Here is a 20,306-nt window from a genome sequence, read left to right on the forward strand (position 1 = left end):
AATCCAGCTCTAACTAATAATTTCTTGAAGCCGTTTGCGATGGCAAAAACGTTTCATTTAAAGAAAATGTAATTTTTTGTGGGCAATTTTCTTGTTGTCTCTGTATTTTACTTTTGCTTTTAAATTAATTAAAATATTTAATGCCTCATTATAAAGTGAAGTATGTATTACTAAAGTCGACTCGCAACAAAGTTCCTGTAGCGGGGAAAAGGATGGGCAGATTATTCAATAGTCATGTCTAATTTAAAAAGCATTTTGACACTTCTTGTTTATTTTACATTTTACAAGTGAATTTATTAAATGAAATGAAAAGTTTATATTGACTTACTTTCGTTAAGCAAAAACTATACCTCGCGCTTCTTACGAGATGAAGTAACATTTATTTTAAACTAATATTAAAAGTGATTTCGTAAACGAAATAGCTACTCGACTTTATTTTCTTTCTTTAAATATTCCAAGAGTTCTCTATTCTCTAGTTTATTTCATGTGACGTTTTCTTGAGGATTTTCTCAGCTGAATTGCTTACCGTAAAGATTAATAAATTAATTTTGTGTAAGTAGGTTTTTGCTTGGCAGTTCTTTTGTTGGAATAAAGTCTAACTATATTGGAAATTTTTTTCAGCAGTGTTTTTTTTAAAACTGTCCATCGTGGACAACCATTAAATTTGTTAATATATTGGAAATGAACTCAGTCCTTGTTATGGTGCTTACACATACTATATTAATGAATGCTTTAAATGCTGACAGATATCATTTAAAAATTAATCCTTTTTCACATGAAATAATACAAGAAACAAGAAAAATTAACGGTGGTGAAAACTAAAATAAAAGCCCCATACACAATGATTTATTTAAAAAAAAAAAAAATTTCTTCTTTCATAAATTCTAAGTTTTTATTTTCAGTATTTTGTTGATCAGTGCTTAACTTTGCGCCTATGACATATTAATTGTTTTTCAGATATTCACCTTCCTGTTCCTGAGACAAATCGGCAAAAATAAATATATTATTTATTTGTAAAGCCTTCTTCACTGTAAGATGAGAGTCTATATTGTTTTTGGCATGAAAGCGGTCTGTTTCAACCTTTTTGTAATTTACTGAGACGCAAAATCTGTGAGTAAAATATTGCTATTAATTGATTTGTGGTGGAAGATTGGGCGGTTGGGAAGGGTATATGGCTTCGGCACAGCCGAAAACAACGTAAAACAGTTGCGGCCCTTATCTTCACTAACATAAGAGTTCAAATTAAACACTTCATGTTCTTAAATTATCTAAAAGAAATACTTATTTTTACAAACTATAATCCAAAAATTTCATAAATTCAAAAATATAACTTAATAATAGAATGTTGCCTTCATAAAATAAATAAAAGAACAAAATTAAAAAAATAAAATAAAATCAAATAAAATAAAGACAAAATAAGACAAGAAATAAGAAAACCAATTAAATAAACCAATAAAAAATGAGTAATATAGTGTTGTCGAAAAAACGATGCCGGCCACTGTCTTGACGTGCTAACACCTTCAAGGAAACATGATATTAAATAAGGAGCGCAGCTGCTGATAGGCACAGCACTTGGGACCACATAGCACCACATCTGAATAGATTTGATGCTCTCGACTATAAGTAAGATTCTTGATATTGGTAAACTTCGGCTGAATGACGCGCTGCAGTAAATCCTCTGGACTGAGCGCATAGCACAGCTTGCCACACAGACATTTTGGGGATTCCGAGATGAGTTGAATGAGCACCGCTGGCAGTGTTGTGGCGGAGTAGGATATCTTATAGGAAGAAACGGCACGTGCAGCCTGCAGCCACAGGGGCGAGGGCATGTGGGCGGCAGGCACGCGTCGCACATGCGATTGCGCGGCCTCCGCATTGAAACCTTGAAAGCAATTGCCCCAAACATCTAGTACATCGATGTGCAAATCTTCAATGGCAGCCGGCAGTGATTCGAGCTTATTGCTAGAAACATGCAGCGATCGCAGCTTCTGCAATCGACGTATGCTAAAGGGTAGATGACGCAGCCTATTATGATTCAAATTGAGCGTAACCAGACGCTCGCATTTGACTAGCAGCGGCGGAAAATAACTCAGCCCATTGGCCGACAAGTCCAGATCACAGAGCGATGCATTTAACTTGCTGCCACTCATCCAACGCCAGTCCTTGTCTTCGCCAAGCGCGTTGCCGCTCAAAGTAAGTGATGTGAGAGAGAGGCGTCCCAGCTCCGGTGGAATCTAAAATGAATTGCTATAAGTTGTGCCCCAATTAAAATTCCAATAGCTACGTACCTTTGTTAACTTGTTTCCGCTCACATCGAGCACCGTGAGATTGCGCAGCGAGCAAACCTCAAAGCTCAGTTTCATTAGCTGTATGTTGGTAATGGTTAGGGATTTGAGGGTGCGCGGAAACCCCTTAATGGGATACTCGCTGCGCTTGGTAATAGTCATTCGTTGTTGGGGCTGCGCCTTTTGTGGGATGGCCGTAGCGGCCGCTATATTCAGTCTTAGATTAATGGCATCCTTGCCCTCCATGCCCAATTTGAGCGTTTGCAGAAAGCCCTTAAGCTGTATTGGATCACATTTGATGAGCAGATTCTCCGTCGGCTGTTTGAACCCAATGGTCGCCTTCCCGTCCAGCACAAACTTTGTGTGCACACAGTGTATATTGTCGTGCACTTTATAACGTGTGCCAGCCTTATTTTGTGGCGTAAAGAGTACCATTTCGAGTTCCTTTTTCGTGTTGCCATTCGCATCGCTAGCGCGCTGTTTGTAGCCAATGGCTAAGGTGGATTTGACGGCACGCGGTGTACGGTTGGCTTGGGTCACTCGGTTGACCAATTGCGTTTCACACAATATTTTCATTGTGCCGCATTTATCAATAAACAGCGGCAGTCAAACTAAGAAGTGCATTTGGTAGCGAATGGCACAGTTGGCCGCGGTGTTGCCACCTAATTGTAAAGAACTACAATCGGCGCGATTCACTGACGTGCTAAAGCATTAAGCTTTATGTTGCATGCAAAAACTTTTATTTCAAACACAATTTTTGCAATATGTGTATTACTACATAACGCCGAATATAGCTGAATGAGACTTGTAATTAGCCGTCAAACCTGTGCAGAATATAACAATAAACAGCTACAGAGTCAAACAAAAAACACAGTCTTGCCACTTTGATGAAAACAGCTAACACTTTTTATAACATTGAGCTTTAAGCAGGCCTGTTCGAGACGGCAATGAAAAAAATATCAAAATAAAACGTATATTTTCAACAATTTCTCAATTTACTCAATATGTGTGAAGTTCGCATACACTATCCAGCGCCAAATTTCAGCTCAATGGGGTTTGTAAATGGCCAATTTCAGAACTTGACTCTGCAAGACTATCGCGGCAAATATATTGCATTACTTTTCTACAACGGAGACTTTTTGAATGCATGTCCAGCTGAATTGATTGCTTTCAGCGATCGTGCAACGGAGTTTCGCGAGGTGGGCTGCCAAATTATTGCCTGCTCTACCGATTCTCACTTTGCACACGAAGCCTGGACACAATGGCAGCCGCGCTTTGGAGGATTGGGTGAAATAGACATTGCTTTGTTGGGTGATAAGTCCACCGAAATTGCCCGTCAATATGGAGTTCTATTAGAAACAGGCCATTCAGAACGTGCTTTATTTATCATCGATCGTAACGGCCTGGTGCGTCAGATTACAATAAACGATTCAAAAGTCCGACTCAGTGTTGATGAAGCATTGCGTTTGATACACGCTTTTCAATTCACTGATGAATTTGGCCTGAAGTGTCCTCCACAGACGAAATCGAACAAATCGTCATTCTCATAAGAAAAAGTGTAATTTTGTGCAAGGGGAGTGCGAGTGTAGCAATCTTTTTAACGAAATTCAAATAAAACTACCAACTGCAGTCGAGCTTTGCATGTTTCTTTTCCTCTGAATGACTAAAGCTCTAAGTTATCGTAAAAGCTCAGGACGGAACATAACTTAATGGTAGTAGTGCTGTGCATTGACAAAGCAGAGAAAATACGTAATAATTTGTTTTGGAATTTGTTCGAATACGGGAGCTCTTCATTTGAAATCACGGCATTGTCCACACAGCTAATTAAACGCAAAAAAATGCTTTTTCGTAAAGTTGTGCGCTTTCGCCGACAATTTCTTCCGTTTTATGTGTTTAATGGTTTTTTGTGACAACGCAACGAGTACCGTTATCAACGCCTGCGTTTTAACAATTACAACAATAACGCACACAGTCGTGAAGTAACGGTAAGTTAACAATATATAACAACTTGAAAGTATTATAGTATTGTATAAAATGCATAAAATAACATAACAAAAGAAAACTTGGGAAACGAAAGCTTCGAAACATGTGTTTAAGACGCAAAGATGTTGTCAGACACTATTGTGAATGGCACAGCGGCGTATGCATCAATAAACAAATGCTTTTAATTATGGTACAAAACTCCTATTTGCAGCATAACAACTGCTTACTGGACAACAATGCAAACAGCAACGTGATAATCAACATTGAAAACTGCGCGCTATTTAGCACCAATGTGAGTATTTAAACAATCTGTATATATACATATATTACATTTTATTTTGAATTAATACGGAACGACTACTTGTTTTTTGTACTTTTAATTCGCTTGAAACCTTTTTAATGTTTATTTCAACCAATTCTTTAATTTTGTGCATCTTTATATTTAAGTAATTAAGCAAGAACAAAATGGGAAAACGCATTAATGTTGGTTAAATGCAAGTGGTCGGATTATGTACTGCCAGCACATTACGCAGCTTTGTTTATTGCATTTCAAAATTTGTATTAAGCAGTTTGAACAGCTAGTCGACAAAATCAATCAAAAAACTGTTTTTAGAAACCGATTTTTATTCGTGGTAAATATTGTCGATCAGCTATTTAGCTGTATATTTATACAAAATAGGGATATATATTTCTTGGCAGAAAATAATCAAACCAACTTACTAATTTGTTTCCATATAAAAAATTAAACTGCCGTGTATTTAAGTTTTATCTTATCCTTTTTGTTATACATTAAAAACGGTCGTTTCGTCAACCTTTTTAGATTTGCTATAGATTAAACAGTTGTAGGAACAACCCGTCAATAATAGATGTTCCTTTTATTCCACATGCAACGATCTGGCATTTCAACAGCGCGCGGTAACAGCTGATCTACAGAGGCAGTCGATAACACAGAACAATCGATCAATGCAGCAGCGCCAAAGACAACGACGGAAACGTTTGTTAGTAATATTTCGTTGTTTTTGCGCGACGGTTGTATTTGGTTTGGCACTCGCCTGCGTCACTTATACGCTACACACAATGGGCTGGTTTATTGCCGTGCTCGTTGCGCTCATCGCCCTGCTGCTAACAAGGCCAGGCTGGCGCTGGTTTTACATTGCGGGAGCAACAGCCAAGCGAGACTTAACGTGAGTTTTATGTGAGACGCGGTCTCATGATGGGATTACAATGTACCGCAAAATGGTGTGCATTTCAATACAATTAGCTTTTCTTTTGTGCATCCATTGAGGCGATTTTGCTGCCGCTCGCGCGCTCAACCACAAAACCTCCAGTCTGCTCAGACTTAGACTTGGAGTACTTTGCTCGTTGAACCGCCGCCAGCCAGCCGACTAACGCTAAAGCGTAGAAAACTCGTTTTAGCTGAGACTTGTCTTATATTTTTCTTTATTTTTGGGTCACCAAAAAGTTGACTTTTATGAAAATTGAAAAGGTGCTCCTAATTTTTTATAAACAAACCCGTATTTGTCAACGGGTCTTTATTTATTACGCACGTTAACGCTAATATTTGGTTTTGCTCAGTCAATGACTGCTTCAGGTTCAAGGTCGATCCCCTTACCAAAAAATTGTGGCAGTGGGTCCGTTTCTTTTTATCGAAGCACCAACAAAATTCATTTCGCTTTCATTTAGCTAACATTTACAGCAAATGAAGACACTTAGAGGCCCTGCAGCGCATACTAATTTTATTGTATTTTTTTACATTTTCTTGTGGGTACCCAATTCGCTACGTCAGGCGGAAGACTCGGGGTCTGTTCTTGAAAACGTACGCCAGCAGCTCAGTTCAGCTAGCTTGGCAGTATTTTTTTTCATTTCGTTTTCATTTTCAGTTCAATTCGTTATTTCGTTGAATTTGAATTCAATTTAAATGGCGGAAGTGGCACTTTTTTCTCATATCAATGCTATTTATTGTTAGGGTGACCATAATGCCAAAAAGTTGCCGAAGATCATTGCCTTATTGAGCCTCACTAGAGTGTTGTTTCGAATTTCCATGGAAATTTCCGTTGCCCAATTTGTGTGGAAATCTGTGTGTGGAAAATGGGGGCTGGAGTTCATTGAACCAATTGATTGACTAAGGACTTGTCTGGCTGGCATTGACAGCAGAAACCAGTCACCATTTTTGAACACATGCAGCTAAATTTTGTTTTAATGATCGTTCAATTGGCAAACAAAACTTGAACACTCACGACTGCAATGGACCGGCTCTGCTCATTTCAAGGCTAGCAACAAAAATTCTTAAAAGCAGCAATTTAAAAATAAATACAAAATAAGAAAATGTTTATGGTAACGACCTTCTTAATAAAAAGCAACTTCAGCAACTTTAGAGAACATCGAATACCAAGTGCTTGGAAATATGTTTCGTTATACTTATTTGTTGTAATCTTTTCGGGCAAAGAGCAAAATGGCTGCGATTATCACTTTGCATAAATGTGGCACCAAATTTTACGGCTTATCAATGCCCCGAACCACTCGAAGCATAGCTGATAATAACGCTCTTTGCATGGGGGGAGAAATAATTATAGCTTTTAATACACTTATTGCGTATAATCTCTGGTTATTTGCAATACTCCTAAATTACTTAATCATGTCAATCTTATCAATGGAACTAGAAAAGTGCAAAGTACGGCAAAGAAAAGTGCAAAGCGAGTGCACATTGTAAGCTTCAATAGAAACAGATTCTATATAAATACTTGTACAAAGCAGCTGAAAACTGTTGTGCGGTTAAACCAAGTAATTGAATAGTGAATATCTATTATTTGTTATGACATTCATCAATAGCTTTGCTCGCCATTCTATAAGTGGTTATATATTTACAGTGAAATATATCGAGAGAAACAAGAATTTTTTACAGCATCACTGTTCACAAAATGTTAGATGTAATCGAACTTTCATAGCAGAAAAGTGAAAATAGTTCCACCAGACAACTTTGTTATGGTCAAAGATAGAGGATAAAGTCAGTCCCATATACATATATTTACTACATACTTACTAAGCATGGAAACCCTTAGACAAAGTTCGTATTTAACTTTTTAAAACGAAACCCATCTACTTATTCGTTTTTATGCAAAACGGTTTTACTTTTCAGTTCTAAGCAGCAAGATTTTAAATATCGTACAAAATACTTTTCCGACCGGCGGAATTATATGTAATTAAATCATAACATTCCAGACATCTGTTTTGAGCAATAAAGAGAACCCAAAATACATACGTACATACATACTTGTATATCAACTGCGTATGTTTTTGGTTCCTTGTGTCACCTTAGGTTCAAACAAGCTAACAATTAACTTGATTATCTCTCAGTATACAAGTACAAGACAAAGTTAATGTCTATGAGAAGAAAATGTTTATCCCATATAAGTTTAAAACCCCAATTTAACGCAAGTGCTAAAAGAATAGCGATACGTGTCTGACAAATAAATATTTAGATCTAAGAGGAAAATCTGTTAGTTTTTAGTTCAAACAAGTTCAATAATGAGATCACAGACGGACACAGACAAATTTTAGAGTCGAAGAAATGAAACATAAACTAAACTGCAATTTACCTCACTTGAGGGTCGAAACTTATTAAACGTATTTGGACTTAATCTTATGAAGAGTTGAAAATCTGATTAAGAGGTAAGGAAAGCATTCGGTAAATAGCAAATAAATGCTCTTCGTTTTTGTTCCGCAAATTTGCACACTTTCTTTGAAAATGTAAGCAACTTTTTAAATTGGGAACGCTGCGTTACCTTTTGACGAGAAAAATCCAACATCTTCTCTTATATAACGACGTCGTGTTGATGTTATGCTTCTCACTTTACGCTAAAATAATTTTAAGTTATTTTTTTTTTTTTTTGCCAGTCGTTAACTCGACTGACCTTTCATTAAAATGCAAACTTTGTTTTATTTGTAAACAAAAAACATAAACCTCCATATCTACAAATGTGGCTGCCTTGTTGTTTCAGTAAAAAAAATAAGTTCCCATAGCTTGATCTGATAGTTTATCACGACATGGCCATCTTATAGCCATTTGGCCATAAAGCGTACGGCTTTAAACGGCAGCTGGTCGATCGATTGTATTTAGCCATAAATAAAACGCCTTATCATTAAACAAACATTTGCTTTCTCGCTTCTCCTACACAGCGCGCTGCGTGCTTACATTAAATTGTTGCGCTACACGAAACGGCATGAGAAACTGAACCACACAGTGGCCGATGTCTTCGAATCAAATGTGGCGGCACATCCAGACAAGTTGGCCATTGTGAGCGAAACTCAGCAAGTCAGTTTCCGTCAGCTGGACGAGCATGCCAATCGTGTGGCGAATGTCCTGCAAGCGGAGGGCTATCAGAAAGGCGATGTGGTGGCGCTGCTGCTCGAGAATCGTGCCGAGTTTGTGGCCACCTGGCTGGGTCTATCCAAAATCGGCGTCATCACCCCACTGATCAACACAAATCTGCGTGGTCCCTCACTGCTGCACAGCATCACTGTCGCCCATTGCTCGGCCCTCATCTATGGCGAGGACTTTGTTGAGGCTGTGGGCGATGTGGCCAAGCAGTTGCCCTCAAACATCAAACTCTATCAGTTTAATAACGAGAACAACAACACCAAGACGCCAACGGACGACTTAAAGCATGCCAAGAATCTGAATACGTTGCTCGCTTCTGCCAGCCCCAAGAAGCCCACGAAATTATCGCAAGTTACGCATCACGACAAGCTCGTCTATATCTATACATCGGGCACGACGGGTCTGCCCAAGGCGGCAGTCATTTCCCACTCGCGGTAAATGGTCGAGAACTGTCATTCCTTTAAAATGTGTTTCTAAAATTTCTTACAACTTCCAGCTATCTGTTTATTGCCGCAGGCATTCACTACACGATGGGCTTCCAGGATGATGACATCTACTATACGCCTTTGCCGCTCTATCACACGGCTGGCGGCATTATGTGCATGGGCCAGGCTGTCCTCTTCGGATCCACCGTCTCCATACGCAAGAAGTTCTCCGCCTCCAACTATTTTGCTGACTGCGCTAAATACAAAGCAACGGTGAGTTCAAGGCTCCAAAAATGATAGAATTCTAACTTCTGGAGGGGATTGATCGCAAGAGTAAAGTTTGCAGCTCGCTTACTTAAAGTAGAGTGCTCATTTTTAGAAGAAGGTCCTGAGCAAACAAGGCATCTAAGGTTTTCTCGCTAAGTTCAATGAAGCAGATATTTAGTCTATCTAGTCTATCTTTCTGGGAGAGTACTATTTATGCTCTGCAATGTACAAGAGTATACAAGTATTAGGTTTGCGTGAGGTGAAAAATGCAACGAGCAGAAAGAGGCGTGGCGGACCCCACAAAGTACAAATATTCGTGATCAGCGTGACAGGACGAGTTGATCTAGCCCTACCTGTCCGCCCGTATGATCACATGGATCTCAGAGACTATAAGAGACACGGACACCAAATTTTGCACACCCCACTTTCCCCATATAGGGGATTTTTGGAAACGCCGCTCGTATAATAATCTATATCTCGAAAACAATAAGAGCTAGAGACACAAAATATATTTATTTCTAATATTACAATTTCGTTACTTTTTTCGATTCTAATAATTATTCTACACATACATATGTAAAAAGTATTACAAAGTCTGGACCTTAGCTTCTCCACTTGTTTTCTATAGTACTGAATTGTAAGGCATTTAACTAACTTAAGGTGAAGAATTTTAATAAAAGAGATCGATAATCAATGTTTGGGGACACAAAGTAGGGTCTACTTTTATGACATAGGCTTTTGAAACTAATGTAAAGCCCTTAATTAATATTTTTTAAAACACATTTAAAAAATAATACGTGCTCTAAATGAAATCTATTTGGGGCTTAACTGAGATTTCAGTTCGAATTTTGCATTCATATCCTGTCTGTTTTAAATCTGGGAAAATATTTGAAAGACCTTAAGGAATCTTAGGCACATTGGGAAATACCCAAATACTATTAATAACAAATTTCGAAGATTTAAATTCCATCACTCACTCACTCTTCTTTCAACTTTACAGATTGGTCAATATATTGGCGAAATGGCACGTTATATATTGGCCACCAAACCGTCTTCACATGATCGTGCGCATCGCGTGCGTCTGGTATTTGGCAATGGTCTGCGTCCACAGATCTGGCCGCAGTTTGTAGAACGTTTTAACATTGCCAAGGTGGGAGAATTCTATGGCGCCACTGAGGGAAATGCGAACATCATGAATCACGACAATACAGTGGGAGCCATTGGGTTCGTCTCGCGTATATTACCAAAAATCTATCCCATATCCATAATTCGCGCCGATCCGGACACGGGCGAGCCCATACGCAACAGCCAAGGACTCTGTGAGTTGTGCGCGCCCAACGAGCCGGGTGTGTTTATAGGAAAGATCGTCAAAGGCAATCCCTCTCGTGAATTTCTGGGCTATGTGGATGCCAAGGCATCGGCGAAGAAAATCGTCAAGGATGTGTTTAAGCATGGCGATATGGCCTTTCTGTCTGGTGATTTGCTCGTTGCCGACGAGAAGGGATATTTGTACTTCAAGGATCGCACTGGGGACACATTCCGCTGGAAGGGCGAGAACGTGTCGACCAGCGAGGTGGAGGCGCAGGTCAGCAACGTAGCCGGCTACAAGGACACTGTCGTCTACGGTGTGACCATACCACATACGGAAGGACGCGCCGGCATGGCTGCCATCTATGATCCACAAGGAGAACTGGACTTGGATGTGTTTGCCACAAATCTTGCCAAAGTGCTGCCCAGCTATGCACGCCCACAGTTTCTACGACTGCTTACCAAGGTGGATTTGACGGGCACCTTCAAGCTGCGCAAAGTGGATCTACAAAAGGAAGGCTACGATCCAGCCACAATCAAGGATGCGATCTATTATCAGACCTCAAAGGGTCGTTACGAACTGCTGACGCCCGAGGCCTACGCAGCAGTGCAGCGCAATGAGATACGTTTCTAGAACCGTTTGGCGAGCTAAAGACATTGGACTTTTTTTAAGAAAATAATGGTGTTGTGTTTAGGGGTTTGCCCCAATGTATGCTGTTAATTAATATGTAAGCAGGTCGAGTTTAGACTTAGAACGCAATTGATTTACCATTTCCAGACCAGAGTTGCACTTTTTTATATATATATTAACGATACCACTTGCTATACACATATGTATGTTTTCTCTATTAATAGGAAACGCACTCTGTGCCTTTTAAACATTTCTTTGCGTTTAGTGGTTATTGCATTTGAATATTTTAGAACAATTCTGCTAAAATGTTGTCTAAGTGCGTTTATTTTGTGTAAGGTCAGAACGGCAAATAGTTTGTACAACAATTTTTCGGCTTGAGAACAAATATAAAGCTAGAACTTAAAATTCTATAATTTTCTGCTAAGAAATGAAATTATTTTTGGTTCACTATGTATATCATCCCAACTTGTACGATAATACAAGTTTGTGTGCAAAATATTTCCTTGTCTGGCCGCGCCTTAACATATGGTCAGGCAGGCAAATAATTTGCACACAGACTTGAAATAACAAGATTCATGTCATCGACAAATTTGTGTGCAAATATTTGCATGTCTGACTGCAAATTTAAGATATGGTCACGCAGGCAAACATTTTGCTCACAAATGTGTCGATGTCATTTTAGAGCGTTAAGAATTCCATGCTAAAATGTAAAATTCTCCAACAAACAACTTCTTAAAACACCACAAACTTGTGTGCAATAATTTGCCTGTTTGGCCGTAGATTTAGTTTGTAGTAGCGTCGAGTCTTTTGTACACATATTGTGTTTGTAAAAAATAAAGTTATTTACTTTTATGTATGTAAATACTTATGTGTGCACGCGTAGCCGCAAGGCTCGTCAATAGCAAATTCTCTGATATCATAATAAAGTTTTTCAATCTCCACATAGAAATATTTAAACTATTTGTGCGTTATGTATAGTAAGTATGTTAAGTATTTGTGATTCACAATGTTTTGTGGTAGAATAATTGACGCTATTGCCGGCCGCACGTCGTCGATTAGCCGTGCCTTGCATGCAAATGAAGTGCTTTATAAGTCGCTTTATATACACGCTGGCGGCATAAGTCGTTACAAGTACATTGGCTTGGCAACAAAAACAACAACTGCTATAACCCTAGTCGACTAATTTATAACTGCAGTGAACTTGAACCCGTCGACATTGGTTAGCCAATGCAGGTGCACTCAACCGAAGCTTTTGGCTGCAATTTAATATAAAAGTTTTTCTTCCACTATAAATTTGTGGGCAGAATCATTCAGCGTGGGAGCTCATTTGGCTAATTATTATGTTATCGGGACAGATTTTGTAAATATTTCCATAATGATGCAACTAATTTCATTTTTGATTTTCATGTACATATGTCTCATAAATGAAATAAATTATTTAACCAATTTAATGATTGTTCACGATGGACAGTTTTAAATAAAAACACTCTGCTAATACAAAACAAGAGAGAACGCTACAGTCAAGCAAGCCCGACAGTAAAATAGCCTGACTTACCACAAAAAGGAAAATTAAATTATTAAACAAATTAAATTAGTTAATTAAATTAAATATATTTAATACATACAAAAGTGAGGATGTAGAGTTTCAACAGCATACATTTACATCATCGTGTCTATGCACATAATTATGTCAAAGCACCAACTATAACTTTCGTATTAATTAACCTATCGTAACTGGAGTAATCATTACTGGAGGTAATTGCCAAATCTGAGTTCAAAAGTCCAGAAATGACGGGAGTTATGGGAAAAATGGAATTGCGGGGGAGTGGGGGTGTATTAGAAAAAAAAACACAAACTCGATCTGCCTAGGGCTTAGAGGAACCTGAATGCCAAGTTTGGTTATCCTAGCTATTGTACTTAATGAGATCGTCGCGCTCATACAGACAGACGGACGGACAGACGGACATGGCTATATCGACTTGGCTTGTCATCCTGATCAAGAATATATATACTTTGTGCGGTCTGCCACGCCTCCTTCTGTATGTTCGATGTACACTCGCACAAAACTAATATACCCTTTTACCCTTTGGGTACAGGGTATAAAAAACATGTCAAATGTCACTTGTAGTGGCACGATCAGATGGGGGCTGAGAACGCCCTTAAATTTGACGACGTCAAGCTGACCGTAGAAGCTACAGCGCCTGGAAACTTATAAGAACTTTGTGCGGCGATGGTTCAAGTAAGTAGAGTAGAATTGCTCCTGATTTTTCCAGAAAAATAAAACCAGATTATTGGGCAGAGTTATATATTTTGGCGATTGGGTCATTTTTTAAAAGAGGGTAAAAATGGTAATTAGGTTTGTTCAAATTATGTAACAGGCAGAAGAAAGCATCTCCGACCCCACAAAGTATATATATTCTTGATCAGCGTGACAAGAGAAATCGATCTAGACATGTCCGCCCGTACGTCTGTCTGGATGAACGTCAGGATTTCTGAAACGGCTGAACTGAGCCAAGCTTGGCATGCAGATACTCCTAGTCCCCAAATAAACTGGTATTATTTTATTTTCTTGTCTCCCCCCAGTACTATGCACACAAACTGCGCCATCAAGTTCTCTCTTCTTAATTTTGCTCCTTCTTGAGGCGCATATTACTAACAGCCGGTAGTTTGTCTTGGTACTGGGTATTTCAGTGTCGAGCTTGCTTGACTGTAGCGTTCTCTCTTGTTTTAATATGTTTGACAAACACTTTTTAGTGGGTTTGTCAGAATAACGTTTGCAATATCTTTGCGAAAGGGCATCCACATCTAGAGTCATCAAAACGAAACGAAAACGGAAGTTGATGATTTCGCAACTGTGCGAAAGGGCATCCACATCTCATCCAAGAAACACCAACAGGGGGCCATGGGCATCCTTTGTACAGACGACGACCCAATCAAGGAGGTAATCGAAGACATAAAAAGCGAAGGACGTATTGAGAAAGATGTGACGTCGGAAAGATTAAAAAGCACTACAATTCAGTGGCGCAGCAACGCACGCCGGAAACGTTAGTACATACATACATATATAAAGTCAAGTGACTTGTTTTCATTTTTACATACATATATATGTATGTGTTAATATTTGAGAAACAAGTGCTTCAAAACTGATGACGTTTTTCAATATAGCAATAAACATTCCTTATTCATGAAACCTGTTCCAACTTTAACCACTCCATAACCGAAAAACTGAATTCTTATTCGAATATTACATATGTATATGGTCGAACTTCGACACGGTATTTATTTCAATATTAATAATAATTATAAACCCATTCCGTTGTGGCTCAGCACGTTATGGATGGTGTATGCTGATGTAGTTGGTTGCAAATGTTGAGCCAATATCTAGCAGAAATCGAAAATGCAACGCTCTGTCCAATTAATTTAATGACAAATCCCAAATGTATACATACTAAATCAAGTATTATGATAATTTTATCAAGCATTATAACTCGAAAGTAATATCAAATCATCATTAAATTGTGAAAACTTGCCAACACCAAAAATGGTGACTATCTCTGCCGGTTTTATTCAACCGTCGCTCTCAAAATGTGTCAGGGTGACCATCTTCGAGTTGCGTGTTGCGTATTTAAGATTTTTAAAAGCGTTTGCATTTTAGTGTGCAAAACGTCTTTCAGATAACGGTGCAGGCAGTAATACGTTGGTTTTTCTTCTCTTGCAGCTGCCAAGCGTCAGATTTATGTTGGACTCATTGTTGGATTGTTAAATTGAATTAAATGGTAAACAAAAAACAATGCCGCTGCTCAAATGTCTAATCGAACTGCGTCCAAATTTACGCACTGCAGTCGTTTTGCTCCATTTTGATGGATTGGTGACCGAAAACAATTCTCGCATCGAGATTGATGAGCAGGGCGTGAATGTTTGCGAAACACTGGAGAACGGCAGCGTGAAGACTCAGTTAATAATAGAGTACAACGCTTTCGGCATGGATATCCATAATATTACATCGTTTATAGTGGCTGACAACCATATTTATTTCCGCTTCAATTACAATCGCATCGACTTGGAAGCGTTGGAGCGACAGAGCGTGCTTGTGGCGATGAAGCCGATCGAGCTGCAGTTCAAGGAGAGGTCAGCGCCCTTCGCGCTGCACTGCATCAGCTGCTCGGCGAAGCTTGTCTCATCTTGCAGCTATGGGCGCTTGCGCGAGTTCCCACATGGTATTGTCGAGCCGGCCGATTTCTATTGTGACATGGCCAGGGGACCTGTGCCGAACGCATTGCTGGTGCCCGGTACTACAGATCTCTTCTATGGCCTTAACTACATTGTCCTCAAAACGGACGTCGTGTTGAGTCGTGTGGGGCTGCACGACAGTTTGATCTATTGCGGGAATTGTTTGCGGTTGCTGGGAAAACTGATTTTGCAGGGTTTAGCTGCCAGATTGTGGGCAGACACAGTGCATTGGAGTCTTGAGATTGAGGAGAATAAGGAAAGGACAGAAAAGGAAAGCAAGGTTCAGGCAGCAGTGCACCATTATGATCCGCATCCGATCTTCAAATACGACATGATCACTCAATTCATGCTACGCCTGCTGCACTGCCTCTGGCGTCCGGTGATGCCGCAGCTTTCTCCAATATCGAACAAGGTCCTGTTGTGGTGCACGCTGCCGAATCGTGAGCTGCGGAAGGTGCTGCTTCTTGTTCTGGATCCTGACTTGCGCGTGTTGCGTCGTTATCCTCCCGGCCATGAGAGCCTGTGTGGCTATCGTGCCTGCAAGCTGTATTTCAAAATTCTGGACATAGTGAACGTTAATCACACCTACCTGGATCAAATCCCATGGGAGGACCAAAGGGAAGTGCCTCTGTTAGAGGTGTCGCACGTCATGTTCTTGGCACTTGTGGCGCGTTTGGAGCTAAACATGGAAACTGTGCCGGAAGCTTGGCGTTACAACACATGTACGGAGAAAATGCTGCTCACCTATTTCTTTTATGAGGACGAACCGGAGGAGCAAATTATTGCCGAACAATTATGGGTCGCACAACAGCTTAAAAAGAACGTGATTGTTCCGGATAGCATCGATGCAAATGATGAGCATTCCGATGAGTCGTAGTTGTATAAGATTAGTCAATGAAGTTGATATTATAATTTGCCTGCTCTTAGGATATTATTGAAGTGCTTTCGTTAAGTTTTTCCTTATTATAAGCTAGAATAAGTTGTTATGCGTAAAGAAAGTTACACTAAAAATACCTAAAACCGTTTTGTTTTGAAAACATTAAAATTAATAGCCATATGCATACATTTATAATACAAACTCTAAGAAATTGCTTGTAAAGAACTAATTGTGTTGCTAAATATATTGCTTTCGGTTCAAGTGGTTGTAATGCCCAGAAAAAAACATGACAGGGTCACAGCTAAAGCTATTGGACTGGACCTGTTCAATCTTTTCAAGAAGAATATTTGTAAAACTATGAACAGACGTATCATATCATGGTCGTCATATAGCTTCTATAAGATTTTATACATTCTGTACCCGTAGGGTAAAAGGGTATATTAGGTTTGTGCAAAGTATGTAACAGGCAGAACGAAGCATCTCTGACCCCAAAAAGTACATTCTGAATCAGCATGCAGAGAGAAATCGATCTAGACATGTCCGTCCGTTTATTTCAATTTTTGGAGTTTCCTTTCCCTCTCCCGGCTACAGATTTTCGTGAATACTTTCCACATTTGAAAAGCTACATAAACCAAACCTTGCACAGGCAATTTATATACTTTGGTTTTAAATTTCATTTAAATCGGTTAATTCTAAGAAAAGTTATTAGCGAAACAGTTTCACTCCAGTACTACGCCCACAAACTTCAGCCTCAAGTTCGCTCTTCTTCTTTTTTGCTATGCTAGTGGCGCTTAGATCTCAGTGTCAGAAGTTTGTTTGGGTACAGGGTATCTCACTGTCGGGCTTGCTCGAATGTAGCCTCTATTGTTTAATTACATACCTTGGTTGGAAAGATCTCTGCAGAGCTTTTGTTAATGATTATTCATTATACTTGTAGTATACCTGACTTCTTGTGTTGAGTTGCTTTACAGATTTAAACATGTTATCAGTTTCCTTAAAACCTTGGCTTAATGTGATATTTAATTGATTGACAAAAGTATCAATACAAACTATATACATAATATAATATTACAGTACAACATACACACCAAATGTGATATCCGATGTCATACAATTATTTTCTCTTTTTATGTTAAAGTAGTCAGAATTATTTTTGTAATTTTTCAAATGCTTTTGAGATATTGAGAAAGTTTCAAGGTTAATTAATTATAGATATTGTTTGGACCAAACTATTAGGTTCAACATGGTTTGGATTTCGAATTTTGCCAAGTTTTAAGTCAAGATGTTCGAACATCTGGCGTTGTTATACAGGCGTCTCTGTAATATATTTGATTTATATACTTTGATTTTATATACTTATAATAAATAATTTTCTAATAAAACTTGAAATTTTAAGAATAAATATATTATTTGGTCTATCTCGTCGTTAAGGTAAGCAAACATTTTGAATTGATTAGATTTGCAAACTTGAAAATGTATTATCTCGCTTGTTCCAGTTTCAAAACCAATCAAATTTCTTGATTCTTTATACAAGTGGAAAACTATAATATCGAGCTTGTTTCAGCTTCGCAATTGATCAAACTTCTTGAAATTTATAACCGAATTTTCGGAACTGAATTGAAATTCTACAAAGCCCAAGGAAGAGATTTTAAACCACAATTATAACGAAAAGAAATTTGTTTTTATTGAGTCAAAAACAAATTGAGTTATTTTACGCTAACGTAAACTTTTTCGATTGAAAGTTCACCCTAAATGTGAAATAAAACATTTAAATTACTTACAAAATGGTGCTTGTAGATGCGATTTCTGGAATATCTATAATGATGATCGTATAGAAATGAGGCTATTATAGTCTTAACATTGAAACAATGTATGTATATTGATAATTTTTCAATTTAAAATGTTAATATTATTCTGTGTTAATTGCCATTTGTTTTTTTAGACATGTTAGACACGAGTATCAACATATCCATTCCGATCAGTGGCAGCACTATAAATAGAATTAAACTCGTTTCGCTGGGTAGATAGGACAGGTTATGAATGTGAAGCTCTGGCTTTCAAACTTTAAGCGATCCAAGAGTAATCAGCAATACTAGCGTCGGATGCCATTTAATAAAGACTGCAAACTAATTAATCCAATAACAAATTTTTATTTATTTCTCAAAAATCAACAGATATTCAAATTCTGGCGGGTAGAACGTAAAGGAAACACATTTGCTGAAGTTCCATACAATTTGAATGAATGTGAATGTTTCAATTGGTTTTATTTAATTTAGTTGAAGCAAATAAATTGCTAGAATGCAACCTGCATTATCAGTTTAAGTACCTTCGCCTGGAGGGGCGGCGTCAAAATAAAGGAACAAACATACATTGAGTGTGAGAAATTTTGTGCGTTGTTGTTATCATCAACGTGTTTTACATAGCGTGGCAATAAACAAATTAAAATAATTTTCATTTCAGCAGGAGTGCGGGGCGCTACGCAACGTCTCTTGAGGGCCATCTCATACATCTAATGTTTATGTACAACTAAACGATAAGTACACATAAGTCTTTTACAAAAATCACAAAAAATTAACACGAACCAACCAACTTAATCAAGCCCGGAGGAGGAGAAAGGAGCAGTGTGGGTGAGAGCCACAACTCATTTGTTGAATCCCATGGGGATCATCACAGCTTGCACAAGCAAAATAGCAGCGGTATGAATGCTCCGATGGCAATGAACACGGGCAGCAATATGGACGAGTCATCCATGGAATAAGGATTGGGCTGACGTGGTCCGCTCTGTACGCGCTTGGCCTTTGGCGCACCTTGCGGCAGCTGGTGTTGCTGTTGCTGTCGGTTTTGTTGCTCGGGCTCCTCATCATCCAGCAACTCGTCAGCGTCCTCACCATAATCAAAGTCATCGTAGCGGGCAGAGGGTTCCACATGCTGCTGCTGTGGGACTGGCTTGCGCACCTCCGGCTCATTGACTTGGCCAACGGCGTCTTTTTCATCGGCGACCTCTACATTTTGGAGACGTGGCAAGCTCTCAAAGTCACCTTTGAGCAGCGCAAATGCATTGATTTTCGGATTGTCCAGAGCACCCTTGATGAACTCTAGACGTAGACGTCCATTGCGCACATCTGACTCTTCATGCTTGTACTGCAGGCGACCATTGCTGATCTTGAAGTAGATGATCTCATCGTGCGCCGTGCCGCGGCCCACTTGGTTGTAAATGTCCAGTTGGCGCACCACCGTGTGCTTGCGGTTGAGTACCACATCAAAAACCTTACGGTTGGGAGCATCGAAGTATACCTCACAGAATTTCATGATTAGCGCATAGTCGCCATCGCCATCCGTTGGAAAATCATAGCCAAAGGTGGTGGTGTGGTACCGTTCTGTTCGATACAGTACCTCATCCTGCTCGTGCACGCGTCCAATCATCAGCAAATGCTTGCCATAATCCGAAGCAATGCCTATCCGCAAAGGATCCGCCTCATAATGTATGCCATTCCGATCCGTATGATCGTCCCCGCCAGCATTTACCGCGTAAACCACCTTGAGGTTCTCGGCGAGCGCCGCTGGCAGCAGGCACACGAAGAGCACCGTTAGCAACAGAATTGCAAATGTTGGACTACTTGCCCGCAAGTAGTTCCGGTTCAAGTGATAATCAGCGACATCGTTGCACTTGCCGTTGCTGCTGCTGCTTTTTGTTGTTGTTTTGATTGTCATTTTCGTTTTCTTCATTTCGTTCTTCGTGTGTTGTTGTTGCCGGTAAACGGTGCACGTGGCACTAGCACTGGAATGTGCCCAGTATTATTTTGGGCCCGCTACGAGCACTGCTGCTTAATGCCTTAATTTGAATTCGTTGCGACTAGAGCGCGTGGATATGCATTATAATTGAACAATTTTTATGTTTTTCCCAAAGCTGCGACTTGTGTTG

The 20,306-nt window shown here is 39.3% G+C and overlaps 5 protein-coding genes across 6 annotated transcripts; 3 read left to right on the forward strand and 2 right to left on the reverse strand.

The window, feature by feature from the left end:
- Nucleotides 1-909: 909 nt before the first annotated feature.
- On the reverse strand, nt 910-2,902 carry LOC115630632 (leucine-rich repeat protein 1). Its single transcript, XM_030527268.1, has 2 exons — nt 2,289-2,902; nt 910-2,234 (listed from the first exon to the last, which is right to left on the reverse strand). Exons 1-2 carry the CDS (start codon nt 2,859-2,861, stop codon nt 1,521-1,523), a joined length of 1,287 nt encoding a protein of 428 aa, XP_030383128.1. The 5' UTR covers nt 2,862-2,902; the 3' UTR covers nt 910-1,520.
- A 365-nt stretch (nt 2,903-3,267) lies between these two features.
- Nucleotides 3,268-3,888, forward strand: LOC115630711 (peroxiredoxin 1-like). Its single transcript, XM_030527363.1, has one exon. It carries the CDS (start codon nt 3,290-3,292, stop codon nt 3,833-3,835), a length of 546 nt encoding a protein of 181 aa, XP_030383223.1. The 5' UTR covers nt 3,268-3,289; the 3' UTR covers nt 3,836-3,888.
- Nucleotides 3,889-5,193: 1,305 nt separating this feature from the next.
- LOC115630624 (long-chain fatty acid transport protein 4) lies at nt 5,194-12,226 on the forward strand. Its single transcript, XM_030527259.1, has 4 exons — nt 5,194-5,452; nt 8,445-9,080; nt 9,143-9,344; nt 10,339-12,226. Exons 1-4 carry the CDS (start codon nt 5,232-5,234, stop codon nt 11,278-11,280), a joined length of 2,001 nt encoding a protein of 666 aa, XP_030383119.1. The 5' UTR covers nt 5,194-5,231; the 3' UTR covers nt 11,281-12,226.
- A 2,841-nt stretch (nt 12,227-15,067) lies between these two features.
- LOC115630745 lies at nt 15,068-16,384 on the forward strand. Its single transcript, XM_030527399.1, has one exon. The coding sequence runs from the start codon at nt 15,068-15,070 to the stop codon at nt 16,382-16,384; it is 1,317 nt and encodes a 438-aa protein (XP_030383259.1).
- Nucleotides 16,385-18,612: 2,228 nt separating this feature from the next.
- LOC115630486 (malectin-A) lies at nt 18,613-20,306 on the reverse strand. Of its 2 annotated transcripts, none has more exons than XM_030527070.1 (2): nt 18,971-20,306; nt 18,613-18,910 (listed from the first exon to the last, which is right to left on the reverse strand). In XM_030527070.1, the coding sequence occupies exon 1, from the start codon at nt 20,108-20,110 to the stop codon at nt 19,052-19,054; it is 1,059 nt and encodes a 352-aa protein (XP_030382930.1). In that variant the 5' UTR covers nt 20,111-20,306; the 3' UTR covers nt 18,613-18,910; nt 18,971-19,051. The 2 variants fall into 2 exon arrangements, with proteins under 2 accessions (XP_030382930.1, XP_030382931.1); XM_030527071.1 differs by having other exon boundaries at nt 18,967-20,306.

Source organism: Scaptodrosophila lebanonensis, unplaced genomic scaffold (genome assembly GCF_003285725.1).
Source record: "Scaptodrosophila lebanonensis strain 11010-0011.00,11010-0021.00 unplaced genomic scaffold, SlebRS2 tig00001410-arrow-pilon, whole genome shotgun sequence".
In the NCBI taxonomy this organism is placed as follows: domain Eukaryota; kingdom Metazoa; phylum Arthropoda; class Insecta; order Diptera; family Drosophilidae; genus Scaptodrosophila; species Scaptodrosophila lebanonensis.

Excerpts from the sequence above, each read along its gene's own strand:
- LOC115630711 (XM_030527363.1), top strand. The coding sequence starts at position 3,290 with ATGTGTGAAGTTCGCATACACTATCCAGCGCCAAATTTCAGCTCAATG.
- LOC115630632 (XM_030527268.1), bottom strand. The coding sequence starts at position 2,861 with ATGAAAATATTGTGTGAAACGCAATTGGTCAACCGAGTGACCCAAGCC. Across the intron at positions 2,235-2,288 it reads GCGGAAACAAGTTAACAAAG|ATTCCACCGGAGCTGGGACG; the intron begins GTACGTAGCTAT and ends AATTCATTTTAG.
- LOC115630745 (XM_030527399.1), top strand. The coding sequence starts at position 15,068 with ATGCCGCTGCTCAAATGTCTAATCGAACTGCGTCCAAATTTACGCACT.
- LOC115630624 (XM_030527259.1), top strand. The coding sequence starts at position 5,232 with ATGCAGCAGCGCCAAAGACAACGACGGAAACGTTTGTTAGTAATATTT. Across the intron at positions 5,453-8,444 it reads ACAGCCAAGCGAGACTTAAC|CGCGCTGCGTGCTTACATTA; the intron begins GTGAGTTTTATG and ends TCTCCTACACAG. Across the intron at positions 9,081-9,142 it reads GCAGTCATTTCCCACTCGCG|CTATCTGTTTATTGCCGCAG; the intron begins GTAAATGGTCGA and ends TACAACTTCCAG.
- LOC115630486 (XM_030527070.1), bottom strand. The coding sequence starts at position 20,110 with ATGAAGAAAACGAAAATGACAATCAAAACAACAACAAAAAGCAGCAGC.